Genomic DNA, 21,316 nt, shown 5'->3' with positions numbered 1-21,316 from the left:
TCTATATAACCAGCGCCCCCCGCCAATGAAGTCCCAAGTCAAAATTTTTAATATTTAGAGGATGAAAACAGGAAAACATATCTAACATTCCTCTTCACAGGACTATATTTCTGCATTGCTATTAGGTCACTAAACCCTGTAATCAAGTCAACGCCTTGATGACTGCTTCCACAATAACGTGTGTGCTTCTGTTACTCAACATAAAATGGAAGAAGCCAGTAGCATTTCTTTCCATTCTCTATATGACAATCTTGAATACTTATGAAATTAAATTAAATCCAAAATGCTTAACTGTTCAGCCATACAGAGATGGTATGACTTTTGAAAAACTGATATAAACTTTACTAGCGTGTGAGACGAGTACAATGGTGTGGTAGTTTGAGCATTCTTTGGCATTGCCTTTCTTTGGGATTGGATGAAGACCGACCTTTTCCAGTCCTGTGGCCACTGTTGAGTTTTCCAAATTTGCTGGCATATTGAGTACAGCACTTTCACAGCATCATCTTTCAGGATTTGAAATAGCTCAAATGGAATTCCATCACCTCCACTAGCTTTGTTCCTAGTGATGCTTTTTAAGGCCCACTTGACTTCACATTCCAAGATGTCTGGCTCTAGGTGAGTGATCACACCATCGTGATTATCTTGGTTGTGAAGAATCTTTTTTGTACAGTTCTTCTGTGTATTCTTGCCACCTCTTCTTAATATCTTCTGCTTCTGTTAGGTCCATACCATTTCTGTCCTTTACTGAGCCCATCTTTGCATGAAATGTTCCCTTGGTATCTCTAATTTTCTTGAAGAGATCTCTTGTTTTTCCTATTCTGTTGTTTTCCTCTATTTCTTTGCATTGATTGCTGAGGAAGGCTTTCTTATCTCTCCTTGCTATTCTTTGGAACTCTGCATTCAGATCACCACAGCCCTGTCTAACTCAATGAAACTAAGCCATGCCGTGTGTGGCCACCCAAGACAGGAGGGTCATGGTGGAGAGGTCTGACAGAATGTGGTCCACTGGAGAAGGGAATGGTAAACCACTTCAGTAGACTTGCCTTGAGAACCCCATGAACAGTATCAAAAAGCAAAATGATAGGATACTGAATGAGGAACTCCCCAGGTCGGTAGGTGCCCAGTATGCTACTGGAGATCAGTGGAGAAATAACCCCAGAAAGAAGAAGGGATGGAGCCAAAGCAAAACCAATACCCAGTTGTGGATGTGACTGGTGATAGAAGCAAGGTCCAGTGCTGTAAAGAGCAGTATTGCATAGGAACCTGGAATGTTAGGTCCATGAATCAAGGCAAATTGGAAGTGGTCAAACAGGAGATGGCAAGAGTGAACATAGACATTCTAGGAATCAGTGAACTAAAATGGACTGGAATGGGTGAATTTAACTCAGATGACCATTGTATCTACTACTGTGGGCAGGAATCCCTTAGAAGAAATGGCCACCATGGTCAACAAGAGTCCGAAATGCAGTACTTGGATGCAATCTCAAAAACGACAGAATGATCTCTGTTCGTTTCCAAGGCAAACCATTCAATATTACAGCAATCCAAGCCTATGCCCCAACCAGTAATACTGAAGAAGCCGAAGTTGAACGGTTCTATGAAGACCTACAAGACCTTTTAGAACTAATACCCAAAAGAGATGTCCTTTTCATTACAGGGGACTGGAATGTGAAAGCAGGAAGTCAAGAAACACCTGGAGTAACAGGCAAATTTGACCTTGGAGCACGGAATGAAGCAGGGCAAAGGCTAATAGAGTTTTGCTAAGAGAATGCACTGGTCATAGCAAACACCCTCTTCCAACAACACAAGATTCTATACACGGACATCACCAGATGGTCAACACTGAAATCAGACTGATTATATTCTTTGCAGCCAAAGATGGAGAAGCTCTATACAGTTAGCAAAAACAAGACCAGGAGCTGACTGTGGCTCAGATCATGAACTCCTTATTGCCAAATTCAGACTGAAATTGAAGAAAGTAGGGAAAACCACTAGACCATTCAGATATGACCTAAATCAAATCCCTTATGATTATACAGTGGAAGTGAGAAATAGATTTAAGGGACTAGATCTGATAGATAGAGTGCCTGATGAACTCTGGACGGAGGTTCATGACATTGTACAGGAGACAGGGACCAAGACCATCCCCATGGAAAGGAAATGCAAAAAAGCAAAATGGCTGTCTGAGGAGGCCTTACAAATAGCTGTGAAAAGAAGAGAAGCGAAAAGCAAAGGAGAAAAGGAAAGATATAAGCATCTGAATGTAGAGTTCCAAAGAATAGCAAGGAGAGATAAGAAAGCCTTCCTCAGTGATCAGTACAGAGAAATAGAGGAAAACAAGAGAAAGGGAAAGACTAGAGATATCTTCGAGAAAATTAGAGATACCGAAGGAACATTTCATGCAAAGATGGGCACAATAAAGGACAGAAATGGTATAGACCTAATAGAAGCAGAAAATATTAAGAAGAGGTGGCAAGAACATACAGAAGAACTGTACAAAAAGATCTTCATGACCCAGATAATCATGGTGATATGATCACTCACCTAGAGCCAGACATCCTGGAGTGTAAAGTCAGGTGGGCCTTAGGAAGCACCACTACAAACAAAGCTAGTGGAGGTGATGGAATTCCAGTTAAGCTATTTCAAATCCTAAAAGATGATGCTGTGCAAGTGTTGCACTCAATATGTCAGCAAATTTGGAAAACTGAGCAGTGGCCACAGGACTGGAAAAGGTAGTTTTCATTCCAATCCCAAAGAAAGGCAATGCTGAAGAATGCTAAAACGACCGCACCATTGCACTCATCTCACACGTTAGTAAAGTGATGCTCAAAATTCTCCAAGTCAGACCTCAACAGTATGTGAACTTTCAAATGTTCAAGCTGGTTTTAGAAAAGGCAGAGGAACCAGAGATCAAATTGCCAACACCTGCTGACTCATCGAAAAAGCAAGAGTGCTCCAGAAAATCATCTAATTCTGTTTTATTGTCTATGCCAAAGACTTTGTGTGGATCACAGCAAGCTATGAAAAATTCTTAAAGAGATGGGAATACCAGACCCCCTGACCTGCCTTTTGAGAAATCTGTATGCAGGTCAGGAGGCAGTTAGAACTGGACATGGAACAACAGACTGGTTCCAAATAGGGAAAGGAGCATGTCAAGGCTGTATCTTGTCACCCTGTTCATTTAACTTATATGCAGAGTACATCATGAGAAACGCTGGGCTGGAGGAAGCACAAGCTGGAATCAAGATTGCCAGGAGAAATATCAATAACCTCAGATATGCAGATGACACCACCCTTATGGCAGAAAGTGAAGAAGAACTAAAGAGCCTCTTGATGAAAGTGGAAGAGTAGAGAGAAAAAGTTGGCTTAAAACTCAACATTCAGAAAATTAAGATCATGGCATCTGGTCCCATCACTTCACGTCAAATAGATTGGGAAACAGTGGAAACAGTGACAGACCTTATATTTTTGGGTTCCAAAATCACTGCAGATGGTGACTGCAGCCATGAAATAAAAGACACTTGCTCCTTGGAAGAAAATTTATGACCCACCTAGAGAGCATATTAAAAAGCAGCAACATCACTTTGCCAACAAAGGTCCATCTAGTCAAGGCTATAGTTTTTCCAGTGGTCATGTATGGATGTGAGAGTGGACTATAAAGAAAGCTGATTGCCGAACAACTGACGCTTTTGAACTGTGGTGTTGGAGAAGACTCTTGAGAGTCCCGTGGACTGCAAGGAGATCCAACCAGTCCATCCTAAAGGAGATCAGTCCTGAATACTCATTGGAAGGACTGCTGCTGAAGCTGAAACTCCAATACTTTGGCCACCTGATGCGAAAAACTGACTCATTTGAAAAGACCCTGACGCTGGGAAAGATCGAAGGCGGGAGGAGAAGGTGACAATAGAGGATGAGATGGTTGGATGGCAACACCAACTTAATGGACATGACTTTGAGTAAACTCCAGGAATTGGTGTTGGACAGGGAGGCCTGACGTGCTGCAGTCCATGGGGTTGCAAAGAGTTGGACACAACTGAGCGACTGAATTGAACTGAACAGTTCAATATGAATTCAGGACAGCTCTCAACAAATTAGGAATAGAAGGTAAATTCCTTAACCTGATAAACAGTATCAAAAACCTTAAGTAAACCACATACTTAATGGTGAAATTTCAGAAGACTTCTCTTTAAAGCCAAGGCAAGATGATGAATACCAATTATCATTGCTTTATTCAAAGATGTATTACAGTTCTTATATAATACAAAGAGGGGAAAAAGGGCTGGAAAGGACAAAACTGTCATTAATTGTAGACAATTTAACATTTAAATGGAAAATCCAAGAAAATCTTAAAGTACTGAGACAATCTAACAAAACAATTCGGGAAGACTGTTGGACACATCAAATTTAGGAATGTACCTAGAGAAAAATCCCATTCACAGTAGCAACAAAAACTAAAATATTCAGGAATTAAAAAAAAAAAGATGCGTAAGAATTTTATGAAGAATATGGGCAACAGGGGATGAGACGTTTGGGTAGCATCACAGACTCACTGGACATGACTTTGAGCAAACTGTGGGAGAAGGTGAACGCAAGGGAAGCCTGGTGTGCTGTAGACCATGTGGTTGCAAAGAGCTGGACATGACAACAACTGAGCAGCAAGAGTTTAATGAAGAATATTACAAAACTTTTCTGAAGGACATAAAATAAGATCCAAGTGAATGGAGAGATATAAAACTAGTCACAATACCTAATATTTACTTGGAATTTGCCAAATTCCAAGGGTTTTATGCATATTAACTCATTTTATCCTCACATTTTTTACAAGGAATTATTTTCTACATTTTACCAATGAGAAGTCTGAGGCAGAGTTTAAACAAGTTCAACGTGCTGATAAGTGACAGGTAGGGAATTAGAATCCAGAGTCCAACCTGTCAACCAAGATCCAATCTTCATACTGTAAAGATATAAATTCTCCTTAAATTAACTTATAAATTCAAAGTAATTCTAATCAAAAGTCAGTAAGGTTTTCCTTGAATAAAATAAGCTGATACTAAATTTCAAATAAAAGAGTAACGAAACAGAATATAAACACATTTTCACAAACCTAAATAAGTAGGACTCATACTACAAGACTTAAGATTAATAAAATTATAGCAAATAAAACAAGTGTGGTGTCTACAGAAGCTAAAACAGACTAATGGAATAGAGTTCACAAATATTCAGCAAATACAACTTCTCATATGCCAAAAATAGCATTACTAATCCATGGGGAAATAGAGGCGCATCCAATAAATGATAATGGAAAATTTAGTTAACAATATATATATATATATCTGTGTGTATCAAAGTATCTGTACACAAAGTAGTGTACACAAAAATCACTACTTAAAGTAAGGAAGCAATAAATTCTATTGTGTTATAAATAATATCTTATGGAACATAACTGCAAGCTGTACAAATGGTCTGTTTTAGTTTTTCTACATTAAACTAGCAACAAATGGAATCTTAGAAGGATAGATGGTACATGAACCCATTCTGGGACAACACTTTGCCCTCAGCCCGCTTTTTTTTCCTCACAGGACCAGTCACAGGAACCACGGACAGCCCTTTGGGGCTGAAAATTTCTTTAGATCAAGTGAATTTACCTACTTGGTAATAAAAGAAGAAATGAATTAGCTATCCCATCTTCTAAATAGACATCAAAAATCCTGGTAGGATTCCTATTATTCTCTGAGCATTAAGATTTTAAAAGTGTAAATGTTTAAGATATTTAATTATATACTTTCTGGGAAAATATATAGAAATGAAGTTGTCAGAGGCCGCTAAATATCACTAGTGAGCAGATGATCTTCCAAGGCTGTCAGCGTCAAAAGGGACTTTTATTCAGCTAGGGCGTTATCTTGTTGACAAGGCACTTACTAACCATTGAACAGAAGAAAACCCATTTACAAGAAATCGGCCAGTTGGTGCATCAAATCAGTGGTTAATCTAAACCTAGCAAAGAAGCACGTGCTTTGTGTTAGCTTAGTAGAATACAAATGGGTCATACATTTTCTTTTCATTTGTTCCAATCACAAACCAATTCAGCTCTGTGGACTGTGCCCTGAAGAGATATTGAGAAATACAATGCAGGAAATTGGAGAGGCAATGGCAACCCACTCCAGTACTCTTGCCTGGAAAATCCCATGGATGGAGGAGCCTGGCAGGCTGCAGTCCATGGGGTCACTAGGAGTCGGACACGACTGAGTGACTTCACTTTCACTTTCCACTTTCACGCATTGGAGAAGGAAATGGCAACACTCCAGTGTTCTTGCCTGGAGAATCCCTGGGACAGGGGAGCCTGGAGGGCTGCCGTCTATGGGGTCGCACAGAGTCGGACACGATTGAAGCGACTTGGCAGCAGCAGCAGTGTGTATCTGTATGTGTGTATATATCACTAACTATATAACTACTGAATAGAAATTATACTGCATATAATATATACTAAATATATACACATATAAAAATCATATGCATGAGTGTGTATATAGATATTTAAAAATTAGATTCCTACCTCTTAAAACTAAAAGATGATGCTGTGAAAGTGCTGCACTCAATATGTCAGCAAATTTGGAAAACTCAGCAGTGGCCACAGGACTGGAAAAGGTCAGTTTTCATTCCAATCCCAAAGAAAGGCAATGCCAAAGAATGCTCCAACTACCATACAATTTCACTCATCTCACACGCTAGTAAAGGAATGCTCAAAATTCTCCAAGCCAGGCTTTAGCAATACGTGAACCGTGAACTTCCAGATGTTCAAGGTGGATTTAGAAAAGGCAGAGGAACCAGAGATCAAATTGCCAAGATCCTCTGGATCACTGAAAAAAGCAAAAGAGTTCCAGAAAAATATCTATTTTTGCTTTACTGACTATGCCAAAACCTTTGACTATGAGGATCACCATAAACTGTGGAAAATTCTTCGAGATGGAATGCCAGACCACCTTATCTGCCTCTTGAGAAACCTGTATGCAGGTCAGGAAGCAACAGTTAGAACTGGACATGGAACAACAAACTGGTTCCAAATAGGAAAAGGAGTATGTCAAGGCTGTATATTGTCACCCTGTTCATTTAACTTATATGCAGAGTACATCATGAGGAACGCTGGGCTGGATGAAGCACAAGCCAGAATCAAGATTGCTGGGAAAATACCAATAACCTCAGATATGCAGATGATACCACCCTTATGGCAGAAAGTGAAGAAGAACTAAAGAGCCTCTTGATGAAAGTGAAAGAGGAGAGTGAAAAAGTTGGCTTAAAGCTCAACATTCAGAAAACTAAGATCATGGCATCTGGTCCCATCACTTCATGGCAAATAGATGGGCAAACAGTGGAAACAGTGGCTGACTTTATTTTCTTGGGCTCCAAAATCACTGCAGATGGTGACTGCAGCCATGAAATTAAAAGACGCTTACTCCTTGGAAGGAAAGTTATGACCAACCTAGAAGCATATATAAAGCAGAGACATTACTTTACCAACAAGGCTATGGTTTTTCCAGTGGTCATGTATGGATGTGAGCGCTTGACTATAAAGAAAGCTGAGTGCCAAAGAATTGATGCTTTTGAACTGTGGTGTTGGAGAAGACTCTTGAGAGTCCCTCGGACTGCAAGAAGATCCAAGCAGTCCACCCTAAAGGAGATCAGTCCTGGGTGTTCATTGGAAGGACTGATGTTGAAGCTGAAACTTCAATACTTTGGCCACCTGATGTGAAGAGCTGACTCATTTGAAAAGACCCTGATGCTGGGAAAGATTGAGGGCACGACGAGAAGGGGATGACAGAGGATGAGATGGTTGGATGCCATCACCAACTTGATGGACATGGGTTTGGGTGGACTCCGGGAGTTGGTGATGGACAGGGAGGCCTGGCGTGCTGCTGTTCATGGGGTCGCAGAGTTGGACATAACTGACCGACTGAACTGACTGAATGACCTCTAAAACATATATAGTAGTAAATTTGAGATAAATTAAAGATCTAATTGAAAAATAAAACATTAGACTTACTAGAAAAAAATATGAGGGTATATTTAAAGATAGGAAAAGATGTAAAAACAGTTCGAAGAAAGCACAAATATGACAATATAATTTGGCACTACAATAAAAACTAATTTTTTGTTATCTTTAAGCTAAACTAGGTAACAGATTTAGCAGGGAAGGGTTGTGAAATACATCATGTATAACAGATGGGTATTAAGAGTATATTAAAATCTCTTACATATATATGAATAAGACATCTAATAATAAGAAAGGAACAGCAAAAAGAAAATCTAACAGTCTAATACATATATGAAAAGATACTCAACTTCAGTAGTACTCATGAAAGTATAAACTAAATGACAAGATAATTGTTTCATATGCCCATTGCCTGTTAAGTATAAAGTCTGAGTCACAATTTCTGAAGGAAAAAGAAAAACAAGTCAAAGGAAACAGAATTCTCATATACTGCTGGGAGGAATGTAAACTGATGAAATCATTTCGCGTGCAATTTGGCAAACACTATTCAGAACACTCCTTCCTTAGGACCAGCAATTATGCTTTCAGGTATGTGTACTAGAGCAGAGGTCAGCAAATCAAAGCTTGCCAGTCACCTGTGTTTATGAATTAAGTTTTATTGAAACACAGCCATGCTCATTTGCTCATATACTGTTGTCTATGGTTGCTTTCTTGCTACAAAGGCAAGGTGAGTATTTCCAACAGACCACATGGTCCACAAAGTCTAAAATACTTACCACACGGCCCTCTAAGAAAAAGACTCTTGACCTAGAAAAACTTTTGTGCACGTTTATAGGACATGGTAAGTATGTTTATCAGAGTTGTTTTAACAGAAATTATAAACAACCTTAATTTCTGTCAACCAGAAAACAGGTAAAGCTACACAGAACTATGTCATCCCTGTATTTATAAAACATTACAGCAGTACAGAAGTATAAGTAACGTTCACCCTACCAATCCCCAACTCCCAGACAAAGCTCTTATGAACAACTTCATGTACATTTATCCAACCTTTTCTTACACGCATAGAGGAGAGTATGGAGCACCATATTAGGTACCCAAATTTGTGTAGAACAAATAAAGAAACAAATAAATAAATAACCCAACTGTTAACGTAGGTAGCTAGAGACTAATTCAAACAGGCATGGGCAAGAGTGGATTTTGTTTCAATTTTCCCGGAACTGTTCAACAGTCATTTGCATGTGTTTTATTGGTTATCTGCATTTTCTTTTCAATAAGCTGAATGATTACATCCTCTGCCCATATAAAAAGAATTGTCTTTTTCTTATTAGTTTGTAGAATTCTTACAGTACAGGGATATTAAACCTTTCTCCCCTGACGTGTCACAAATAGTTTCCTGTATGTTTTTTCCTGCAGGATGAATGCTTGAAATTTTACAAAATAAATCCTGTGACCTCCTATTGCTTTTGAGTTTCCATTCTTAATTAAGATCTCTCTTGTCCTCTATTTTCTTCTATTAATTTTATTTTTTACATTGAGATATTTAACTCACCTGTAACTGTTCATGTACAAGATGTGAGGTAGGGATCTAATTTAATTTCTGTACTACCAGATAGGGCTTCCCTGGTGGCTCAGTGGTAAAGAACCCGCCTGCCAATGCAGGAGATGCGGGTTCGATCCCTGGGTCAGGAAGATCCCCTGGAGAAGGAAATGGCAACCCACTCCAGTATTCTTGCCTGAGAAATCCCACGGTCAGAGAAGCCTGACAGCCTACAGTTCATAGGGTCACAAAAGAATCGGACATGGCTTAGTGACTAAAGACAACTACCACCAAAAAGATTCCTAGTCATTATCTATGTGTTCACTGAGTTATTTACCATTCCCCCTCTGCCCCAAACTTGTGACTTTTATCATTGAAAGATTCCAGATTTTCTTACATCTTTTTCTAGTTTCTATTCTGTTCTATTTGCCTACGTCTATGCCTGTGCTATTAATATCATACAGTGATTACTGCAACACCTTTAACAGTCAGTCAGTCAGTTCAGTTGCTCAGTCGTGTCCGACTCTCTGCGACCCCATGAATCACAGCACGCCAGGCCTCCCTGTCCATCACCAAATCCCGGAGTTCACTCAAACTCATGTCCACAGAGTCGGTGATGCCATCCAGCCATCTCAGTAAATTTTACCAAATGGTCAGGTAAATCCTCACTCATAATTTTCTTAAATTTGGAAATTTTTACTTTACAAACTTAAGAATAATTTTTTCGGGCTTTAAAAAAATTAAGTTTATGACTGGAATCATATTATATTTCTAAATCAACTTTTTAAAGAAAGACATCATTAGGATATTAAAATCTTCTCACCTAGGGATCTTATTTATTTTTAGCAACAGAGACATCAATGGTTTAATGGAAGGGGGATCTTACACACCTGAAACAAGGTCCTGGAGTGATACCCTACCATGTGCGATGGATGGCAGGCAGGACATGCAGCAGGCTTCCCTCTCGGGTGGAAGGGGAGATTGCCAGTTATAGAGTGATGTCAGGTTGGCTCATTAGTTACCAGGGAAACCAGCAGAGGGGGGAAGGCCCTTCACTGCCCCAGTGATAAGCACAGTCAATAGCTGGGGCCAGGGGCAAATGTGTGGGAAGGTCAGTCTTGTTATGTAGGGTGCAGGGGAAGCAGGCACTCACAGGATGAACAGACAGCAAGAGAACAGCCAGCTTGAGTGGTCTGACTACTCATGTCACTCTTCCATTCCCTGCAGGACCCTTACAATCTTAGTTGGCCTCTCTTCTGCGATATCCCTGGCGTCGCTGCAACCAGATAACACAAACAACGCAGACAGCCACACAGGCTTCTCTACTTTCAAGGCCACATAGTGTGTCCTTTAGCAATTTTATATTTTTCTTCATGTGGTCTGTCTTTGGTATTTTAAAGTTTCCCGTCATAATGAAGAGATCCTTCTATCCAATTTCCATTTCCAAATGGTAGCCACTGCTAATACAGAAACCCTAATTTGCCTTAACTCTAGCCACCTTACTGAGCTCTTTCATTAGCTGAAATACTTTTTGGCGCTTCACTATGGCTTTTCTAGGTAGACCACCACATAATTCACAAATGACAATTATTTGGTCTCTTCCCTTGTAGTTGGAAAACAGTGCAGTAGTTAAACAACTTGTTTTCTTTCTACTTGAATTAGTGGAACCTCCAAACAAAGTTAAGTAATAGCGATGACAGCAAGCGGCAAACCATGTTAATGACTGCAACGGTAATAATCTAATTATTTCTCTGTTTTCTCAATCTAATATAATGTTGGCTTCTGTTTCTGGAACATGATTATTTTTAAAAAAACTTTTACTCTATTTTTATTTTACTTGGAATTTTTATCCATCTTTTTTCCTTTCAAAGGAGGTACCACATTTTTTTTCTCATGGCCTCAGGCCTTCTTGGAATTCACTTCCATGTTCATTAGCTGGTCATTCTAGTCTTACATGTTGAGTCACTCAAGCAGAGTTACAAGGGAAAGAATTACTATGGACAATTATTTTCATTATTCCCATTACCTAATTATTAATATTTGTAACAGCTGCATACTACTAATTTAATAATTTAATAACTACCCAAATGTGATGGACACTGAAATTGTCTCTCTAAGTGTCTTACAAATAGTGTTGCAATGAATATCATAAAATCTACACTTATATTCTTGATGCTTTAAGTAGACATTCCTGGAGGACATATTCTGAGAGTCTTACAGAATTACTAGGTCAGAGGGTACAAACATTTTAACTTTGACAGGTAGTGCTACAGAGTCCTTCAGGATGGTACCAGTTTATTCTTACAACAGGCAGACGACAACGCTTCGTATTAGTCTCTCACAATCTCACCAGTATTACACGACACTTAACTTTAAAGCTTTTGCCAGTCTGATAGGCAGAAAATTAACCAACCAGACAATAAACCACCACCACCGACCAAAAACGACACTATTTTATGTTACTTTTCCCTGATGACTAGTGATGTTTAAGAATCTTTTCACAATTATTTATTAACCACTTGTACTTCTGTGATGGGACTACTCATACCTTCTGATTATTTTCCTCTTTGTTGTCTTGTTTTCAATTGACTTGTAGGTGCTGTATATTAGGGATATTAACTCCTCATATGCACTACAAATACTCCCATGTTTGCTTTGTGTACAATATTTCTTTGTGAGTGAAAGTCGCTCAGTCGTGTCCGACTCTCAGCGACCCCATGGACTGCAGCCTACCTGGCTCCTTCCATGGGATTTTCCAGGCAACAGTACTGGAGTGGGGTGCCATTGCCTTCTCCGTCTGAAGCCTAACCTTAATTTGTCTCCAGAATAAATGAATGTTTGTTGAATTTATAAAATATGGACTAAAAATTCCTTAGAATATTAACTAGCAAAAGAAGAACGCTATATTCCAGAATAAAATTAAAATGAATACATCTGCACATATCTGGACAAAATGGCCAACAAAGAACTCAAGTTGATCTGTTCTACAGTAAGCTGTCTGGAATATACTTATTTATATATTAATACAGAAATTTTCATATCTACATCTCATTTCTTAAGTACCTATAAAAACAAACACATTAACAGATATAGAAAAACATGTATACAGTATTCCATAAATTCACATTCTAAAAACGTAAATTTATATAAACCAGAGTAAAATTTCTCATAGTTTTTCTATCAACAAACAAAGAAAATCTGTCTGGTATTTTAAAATAATTTCATGAAAAAACCAACTGTTACAAATACTAAATCTGTATTAATTGTATCATAATTTAATTTAAAGTATTTTTGGATATTCATTCTATCTTCTTGATTCCATGCCACTTATATGGTGACAAACACCTTCTCCCAGTATGTAACTTATCTTTCCACCTTTCTTTTCCTTTTGGCTGTGCCATTCGGCTTGTGGGATCTTAGTTCTCTGACCACAGACTGAACTCAGGACCTGGCGGTAAGAGCACTGAGTCCAAACCAGGGGACAGGCAGGAAAGTCCCAAACATGTTTTTCCCCTTTTCATTTTCTTTAAGGTACCTAATAAAGATAAATCCTTAATTTTAAAATGGTAGAATTTTACCCACCTTTATAATTAGTCTAACATCTTAAGAAACCTTTCTTATCCCAATACTGCCTCTTTGCACAGCAGAGGGCAGAAGCATGGGCACGGTCTCCATCCACTTCTCTCCCAACACTCTCTTCATCTGTTTCTCTCCTTGAGTGAGACCCTCCTGCTTTAATACTCTGGGTTTCATTACACAGACACAGAAGTAAATGGGTAACTGAAGTTAGCTAGCAACTAACAAGATGACCAGAACTTACACAGACACAGAAGTAAATGGGTAACTGAAGTTAGCTAGCAACTAACAAGATGACCAGAACTGAATTCTTCTTTCCTCTTATAATTCCAAGGCATAGCAGAACAGCATCAGAGAAGTGAAATATGAAGGCAGAATTATGTGAATGCTGGTTATGCTTCCCAGCAGCCATAATAAATTATTCTTATTTTGAACTAGTGCCAAAGTAAAGACAGACTTTAAAATACCTTTTAATCATAAAACGTAACCAAAGTTAACAGAGCTGTAATTCATTAGATTCTTCACAGAAATCTAGCTACTACCGTTTCAGAGTTTAATAATAAATGTTACCTGTGCTCGTTTTTCCATATCCTGGCAAGTACCTAGTTGTTCTTCCATTGCAACTCTGATTTGCCTTGCCTCATATTCCAACTGCCTTCTGGTCATATCTGTTTGTAAGGAAAACTAAAACCACAAATAAAACGGAAATGTTAATATCTTGTGTTTATCAGTAAAAATAAAAAAGCATATACCTATCAATAAAGAAAATGAATAAACAAATACATAAGTTATTATACATGAGAAAATTATTTTTTACTCTAAGAAGTCCTAAAACTTGATGATCAGTGCGAGGCTCAGCCTGGGTTTCTGATGAGAAGTGAAGAGCTGAAACACTTTTATTGCCCTACAGTCACAAATAGTTTTAATTAAATTATACAAACTCTTTAAAAAAAAAAAAAATATATATATATATATATATACCAGTCCAGTTAAGGTAAGCCTATTTTTTTAGTTCAGTTCAGTCGCTCAGTCATGTCCGACTCTCTGCGACCCCATGAATCACAGCACGCCAGGCCTCCCTGTCCATCACCTTACAATTCTTCTGCCCTGAAGAAGCACTACTTTGAATTATTAAAAATTAGAATATTAATGTGGACAAAATAGAAAAATCAACAATCAGGTCCATCATCCTTAAGTTTATATTTCACTTTAGGATTGTTATATACATGTAGACTAAACAGAGAGAACTTTCCAACATATAAAATGAAGAAGATAGAATAAAGAAAAACTTTTATATAATACAATCATAAATTGCAAGATAACACAAACTTTTTGGTAAAAATATAAATATGAACCAAAGTTGAAACAAACCAAAAAAAGTACTTCTTCATGGAGTGGGTGTTAGTACATTCAAAACTTTATTAGCCCTCTGACTACAATTCCAGATGCTGTGGTAACTGCTAGGTATAAAAAAATGATGAAAAGGAGAAGGCAAAGAAACTTACACAGACAAGCTCCAAGACTAAAAAAATGACTGGACAAAATGACAGGTGACAGTTATAATGGATCATGAAGGGAATAAGCAAGTGCTGTAGATTTTTCTTGCTCTGTAAGTCCAATAAAAAGCTGCATGTGGACAACTCCCTGCAGGTCCAGGGGTCAGGACTCCACGTGCTCACTGTCAAGGGAGCAGGTTTGACCCTGATCAAGAAACTAAGATCCTACATACACATACACACATACTCACACACACACACAGACAAAAGCTGCTTGTGTATGAGTCTGAATCAGAAGAGCATTCTGTAGGCCTAAGAATCCCAAACTGTGTTGTCAGGTAAGTTAGAGGAGTTTTCACCCTTTTCCCTTGAAATATACAGACGACACACGCAGAATGTGTTCCTACAGGCATATCCACATTATGTGTTGCAACACAGCTGAAACAGTCTGCATGCTGTGAGTCATGTTATAACTACAGTGAGTCAGTTATAACTACACTTATTTGTCTTCCACTTCTAAAAATCCCTTGCACAAAAGGTTGAAGATGACACATTATGTTACAATAATGTGGTTTATATCTGATGTTTTAAGCAATGACTAGTAAACTGATAAGTATTTCCATATGAAAGCATTCTTAACTGCCTTCCCAATATAGAATAAAAATTTTGTGAATTTAAAAATATTTATGGCTTTTCAGTCTGGCACTGAGTGGTTCTTTGGATCATGTCTGGTGGCTCCATGGATTATAACAGCAGAGAACATGGCGACCCAGAGGGAATGGACCCCGATGGTGTCATCAAGAGCAACTGGAATGAGATTGTTGATAACTTTGATGATATGAACTTAAGTCTCTTCTTCGGGGCATCTATGCTTATGATTTTGAGAAGCCATCAGCTATTCAGCAGAGAGCTATTATCCCATGTATTAAAGGGTATGATGTGATTGCTCAAGCTCAGTCAGGTTCTGGCAAGACAGCCACATTTGCTATTTCCATCCTGCAACAGTTAGAGATTGAGTTCAAGGAGACCCAAGCACTAGTATTGGCCCCCACCAGAGAACTGGCTCAACAGATCCAAAAGGTAATTCTGGTACTTGGAGATTATATGGGAGCAACTTGTCATGCCTACATTGGTGGAACAAATGTTCGAAATGAAATGCAAAAACTGCAGGCTGAAGCACCACACATTGTTGTTGGGACACCAGGGAGAGTGTTGATATGTTAAACAGGAGATATCTCTCTCCAAAACGGATCAAAAATGTTCGTTTTGGATGAAGCAGATGAAATGCTGAGCCGAGGGTTTAAGGATCAAACCTATGAGATTTTCCAAAAATTAAATACTAGTATTCAGGTGGTGTTGCTTTCTGCCACAATGCCAACGGATGTGTTGGAAGTGACCAAAAAATTCATGAGAGATCCAATTCGAATTTTGGTGAAAAAGCAAGAATTGACCCTTGAAGGAATCAAACAGTTTTATATTAACGTTGAAAGAGAGGAATGGAAGTTGGATACACTCTGTGACTTGTACGAGACACTGACAATTACACAGGCTGTTATTTTTCTCAATACAAGGCGCAAGGTGGACTGGCTCACAGAGAAAATGCATGCCAGGGACTTCACAGTTTCTGCCCTGCATGGTGACATGGACCAGAAAGAAAGAGATGTTATCATGAGGGAATTCCGATCAGGGTCAAGCCGTGTTCTGATCACTACTGACTTGCTGGCTTGTGGAATTGATGTGCAACAAGTGTCATTGGTTATAAACTATGATCTACCTACCCACTGTGAAAACTACATTCACAGAATTGGCAGAGGGGGTTGATTTGGGAGGAAAGGTGTGGCTATAAACTTTGTTACTGAAGAAGACAAGAGGATTCTTCGTGACATTGAGACTTTCTACAATACAACAGTGGAGGAAATGCCAATGAATGTGGCTGACCTTATTTAATTTCTGGGATGAGACAGTTTTGAATGCAGTGCTCGCTGTTGCTGAATAGGCGATCACAACGTGCATTGGGCTTCTTTCTTTGGGAATATTTGAATCTTGTCTCAATGCTCATAACGGATCAGAAATACAGATTTTGATAGCAAAGTGACATTAGTCGTGAGCTCTGGTGAGGAAGTCATTGGCTTTATCCTCTTTAGAGTTAGACTGTTGGGGTGGGTATAAAAGATGGGGTCTGTAAAAGCTTTCTTTCTTAGAAATTTATTTCCTAGTTCTGTAGAAATGGTTGTATTAGATGTTCTCTATCATTTAATAATACACTTGTGGACTAAAAGATATAAGTGCTGTATAAAATCAGCCAATTATGTTAAACTAGAATATCTGCCTTTATTGTGTTTGTCATTAGCCTGAATAGAAAGGCCTTTAAAATTGATTTTTTTTTTTTAGCATTTGAATGCATTTTGTTTGGTATTATATTTATTCAATAGAGTATTTAATTAGTGCTAACAAAAAATAAAAAATAAATAAAAATATTTATGAAATATAAGCAATTTAAATTTGCTAATGTTGCCTAATGGTCTATAATGTCTTACATATCCTCTTAAATAAATGTGACGGACTATATGGTAAATTAATATGGGAATGATTTGAGAACTGATCTTTGTTTCAGGTATTAACCGATTGCTCTTGGACTGTTTCATACACAAGTACATGCAAACAGCTGGACTCTAAATATTGCACATTTTAATCACCAAAGTGAATGTTAAGCAAAACACTGCTTTAACATTAAGAGCAAAGACCCCTCCAAACCCTCCTGAGCTCCTAGTCCTCAGGCATCAACACTGTCTATGAACTGTTCTTTCACTTGTGGTGCTTCCTGAGCTCCCAAAAGGATGTTAAGGATGTTGTCAGGAAGGGAGATTCTTTCCTCTCACAAACCTGGATAAGTCTGTGCTCAGGAGGCTGAGCACTGAAGCTTCTAGTTCTAGCTCCCGCCAGACAATGCTCACGCAGGAAACTGATTAACTGTGTGTTTTGGAAAAGGTTTTTCCTTCATTGCAGTTTTTCTTTTATTATGTCCTCTCAAAACTTTATTAGAAAATGAAAAATCTAAGCTACGAGTGGAAGATTAATTTTAATTATCCTATTATACTGTTTTAAAATTTATGGATGACAGTTAAGACAAAGTCTTATTTAAAATTATTAATGTATTTCAGAAATGTTCTTATACATGTCACCCCTTGAATAAAACAGTTGACTTGGAGAGGCAGGGTGGGGAGAATTAAGAATTAAGAATTCTGGCTGGCAGAATTAAGTTATTTTTTACATAGTTATATTAGCAAAACAAACAACTTTTAGTGCTTGCAAAAAAAAGCCCTAACATCTGTGCCAACAGCTACTGTCATTTATAATAACCAGAATAGGACTCAAGTTATCTCAAAGATACTTTCATTGCAAAAACCATCTGGCACGAGTCCTGTAATATAGTTCAAAAAACAGACAGATGATAATAAAAATTTCTACAGAGTATCTTTGGTAATTCAACACGTCTAATAAAAAACCTAGTTGAATCCTGAATCTTTTAGCTTTAGCATCTTTATATACAAAATTCACTGACTATATATTTATGTTGAAGTTGGATAAAACATATTACAGTTTACAAATAACTATATAGTTATAAACTTAGATATAATTTCAGATATAAAAATAAGTTATTTTGTCAAGTTACTTACATTTTCAGTTAAAGGAAGGCTATCTATTCTTTTAGTGAGATTCTGAAGTTGAGCATAATACCAGTCTTTTTCCTTTTCTTCTTTGTCAAGGTCAGCAAGAAGCAATGATCTGTTTTTCAAAAAAACTTAAGTTTACACAATGCTAATACAGAGCACATTAACAGCAACTCTCACAAGCTATAACTGGAATGTTTTCTATTTAAAGTAATATAATGAATAAGTGAGAATTTTACTAATTTTAGATTTCTGAAGGTGGGACTTAGATTATAGTCATTAAAATTTGAATATTAAAAGTTTTAAACTTTTTCAGCTAAATAAGATGGCAACCACTCTTACTAGAATATTTACATTTCAACCAAATGCTTTCTTGAAAGAATTTTATGTTGGTATACAATAAAAAGCACAGATTTAATAAAACTCAGATATAAGAATAAAAAGTATAATAAAGGAGCAAAGAAAAGCAGTAATTATGCAAAAAGTAAATCTAGAGTATAGGGAACTATTGCACGTAGCTTTCAGTTTCTGATTAGTCAATATAAGAAATATATTATCACTGTGTAATAAGAGGAGGTTGTTCTGAGGGAGAGAAACATTTTCTTAGGCTTGGAATCTGAAGATGAACTTGTTACATAATTTCTGACAACCCAATCGATGATGTCCTCAATAACAACCTATATCAATACTCTATATCTGATCAATATAAACATAAATGCAAAATAAAGTGCTAAAAGGAAAAAATCAGTAGGTACAAGAAGTATATGATCTATGTCCTTTTGTGTGACTCCTTCCCTAAGTGACTACTATTATTCTCTTATATTTATTTCCAGAGACATTCCATAAAAATGAAAGAATATATGTGTATATGTATATGTACATTTTAAAACATAAATAATAGCATATTATTATCTGTGTTGTCTTATAACTTTTCACCACCTAAAAGTCTATCTTGGAGATCATTCTTGTATCAGAATATAAAAAAGTCCTATGTGGTTTTTTTACTAGCTGCAAAGATATTTATGAATCCATAAAAGAATAAATAATAACTGGCTCTATGTTAGAGGGTATTTAGGGTTATTTTTTTTTTTCCATTTAGGGTCTTTCTAATCTTTTGCTATTACAAACAGTGCTTCATTGAATATTCTTATATGTAACTTCATTGTTCAAATATGCAAACATGTATAAAGACAAATTCCTAGGATATGCAAATTTTTAACTTACTGTCCTTACTAGACATTGTACCAATTTATCCTTGTGCCACCTTTGACAATGTAAATGCTTTATCAAACTTTCAAGATTGTTTTACATTTCTAGGGTTTAAAAAATAGTATATCATTATGGACTTCCTTGTTTTTGGCCATGCTGCACAGCTTGTGGGATCTTAGTTTCCAGACCATGGATGGAACCCCAGCTCACGGCACTAGAAGTGTGGAGTTCTAACCACTGGACCAAAAGGGAATTCCCTATCACTATGGTTTTAATTTGATTTCTTTTAGTATAAGGGTAAGCATTTTTCCAAGTTTAAAATCCATTTTTATTTCCTTTTCTATGGCTTTTTCCTATTTAAAGGACCTCTTCTGTATTAAGAACGACAGTACTCTGTCAGTTATAAATGTATTTTCTCGGTTAATCACTTGAATATGGGGATATTTTTTATTACAGCTTCTGGGCTTTGCTCTTACCAAGTCATTCCCCACTCTTGACTGTTATTAATACTTTAAAATTCTATTGGATTATATTTTCTTGATGAATATGTATGCATGTATGTGGAAGGTTCTACTTTTGCTAAACTTTCTTCATTGAGAAGCAACTTGCAAAATAAGAAATAAGCCTTCACTTTTTGCTGTGGCAACCTCAGTAGTGGGGGAATTCATGGGAAGAAGCCAGCCCCTGGTTAGATGTGCCAATCTGAGGCAGAGGTGCTGACCAATGAGAAGCTGCCCTTCCCCTTCCATTTTTGACAACAGGAGCAGAAGAAAGCAGTGCAGAAATCCCGACCCCCTTTCACAGCCTGGGTATTACAACTAGCAAAAAAATGAGATCTGATCCTATTTTTTAATGATCCCTGGTGAGCACCTGCAGGACCTACCAGGACTAAGGCAAGGAAACAAGGGACAGAGGGAGATGTTATTTCTTCTGATTAGTCTTCAGCAAACTTGCTAATTGGATCAAGATCTGGGTGCTAAAAGTGCTCAAAGGAATGAGCTAATTTTAGCAATAGTATTGGAGTGAGAAAAATGTTAAGGAGAATAGGGTCAAGTTGTTGCTATCAAGTTTAAGACTGGACTGTGGCAAAATGCTCTTGCTTTGGAAACCAACATGGACACAAGTGGTTAACTGACAGGAGCTGACCTTGTAACTCACACCACAGTATGTAAGGCTCCAGACTGCAACAAGGGACAGACTAAGACGCTGGTGGGTGTTTCAGTTCAGTTCAGTCGCTCAGTCATGTCCGACTCTCCGCGACCCCATGAATCACAGCACGCCAGGCCTCCCTGTCCATCACCAACTCCCGGAGTTCACTCAAACTCATGTCCATAGAGTCGGTGATGCCATCCAGCCATCTCATTCTCTTGTCGTCCCCGTCTCCTCCCGCCCCCAACCTTTCCCAGCATCAGAGTCTTTCCAGTGAGTCAACTCGTCGCATGAGGTGGCCAAAGTATTGCAGTTTCAGCTTTAGCATCAGTCCTTCCAATGAACACCCAGGACTGATCTCCTTTAGAATGGACTGGTTGGATCTCCTTGCAGTCCCAGGGACTCTCAAGAGTCTTCTCCAACACCACAGTTCAAAAGCATCGATTCTTCGGCGATCAGCTTTCTTCACAGTCCAACTCTCACATCCATACATGACCACGGGAAAAACCATTGCCTTGACTAGACGGACCTTTGTTGGCAAAGTAATGTCTCTGCTTTTTAATATACTATCAAGGTTGGTCATAACTTTCCTTCCAAGGAGTAAGCGTCTTTTAATTTCATGGCTGCAATCAGCATCTTCAGTGATTTTGAGCCCAAAAAAATAAAGTCTGACACTGTTTCCACTGTT

General features: G+C 37.9%; 1 protein-coding gene and 1 pseudogene across 8 annotated transcripts in view; one reads left to right on the top strand and one right to left on the bottom strand.

The window, feature by feature from the left end:
- APC (APC regulator of Wnt signaling pathway) overlaps positions 1–21,316 on the bottom strand; it is a 143,625-nt gene that overhangs the window by 46,357 nt on the left and 75,952 nt on the right. For all 8 annotated transcript variants that reach the window (XM_055436921.2, XM_055436922.2, XM_055436920.2 and 5 more), the window contains 2 exons: positions 18,277–18,385; positions 13,674–13,787 (listed from right to left, as the gene is read on the bottom strand). In XM_055436921.2, the coding sequence (XP_055292896.2) occupies positions 13,674–13,787; positions 18,277–18,385 (223 nt within the window). The remainder of the gene's footprint in view (positions 1–13,673; positions 13,788–18,276; positions 18,386–21,316) is intronic.
- On the top strand, positions 15,324–16,546 carry LOC129563182 (eukaryotic initiation factor 4A-II pseudogene; annotated as a pseudogene).

This window comes from Moschus berezovskii, chromosome 9 (genome assembly GCF_049115385.1).
Source record: "Moschus berezovskii isolate FMDL1 chromosome 9, NW_MosBer_1.0, whole genome shotgun sequence".
In the NCBI taxonomy this organism is placed as follows: domain Eukaryota; kingdom Metazoa; phylum Chordata; class Mammalia; order Artiodactyla; family Moschidae; genus Moschus; species Moschus berezovskii.
This window is presented reverse-complemented; position numbering and strand designations above follow the sequence as displayed.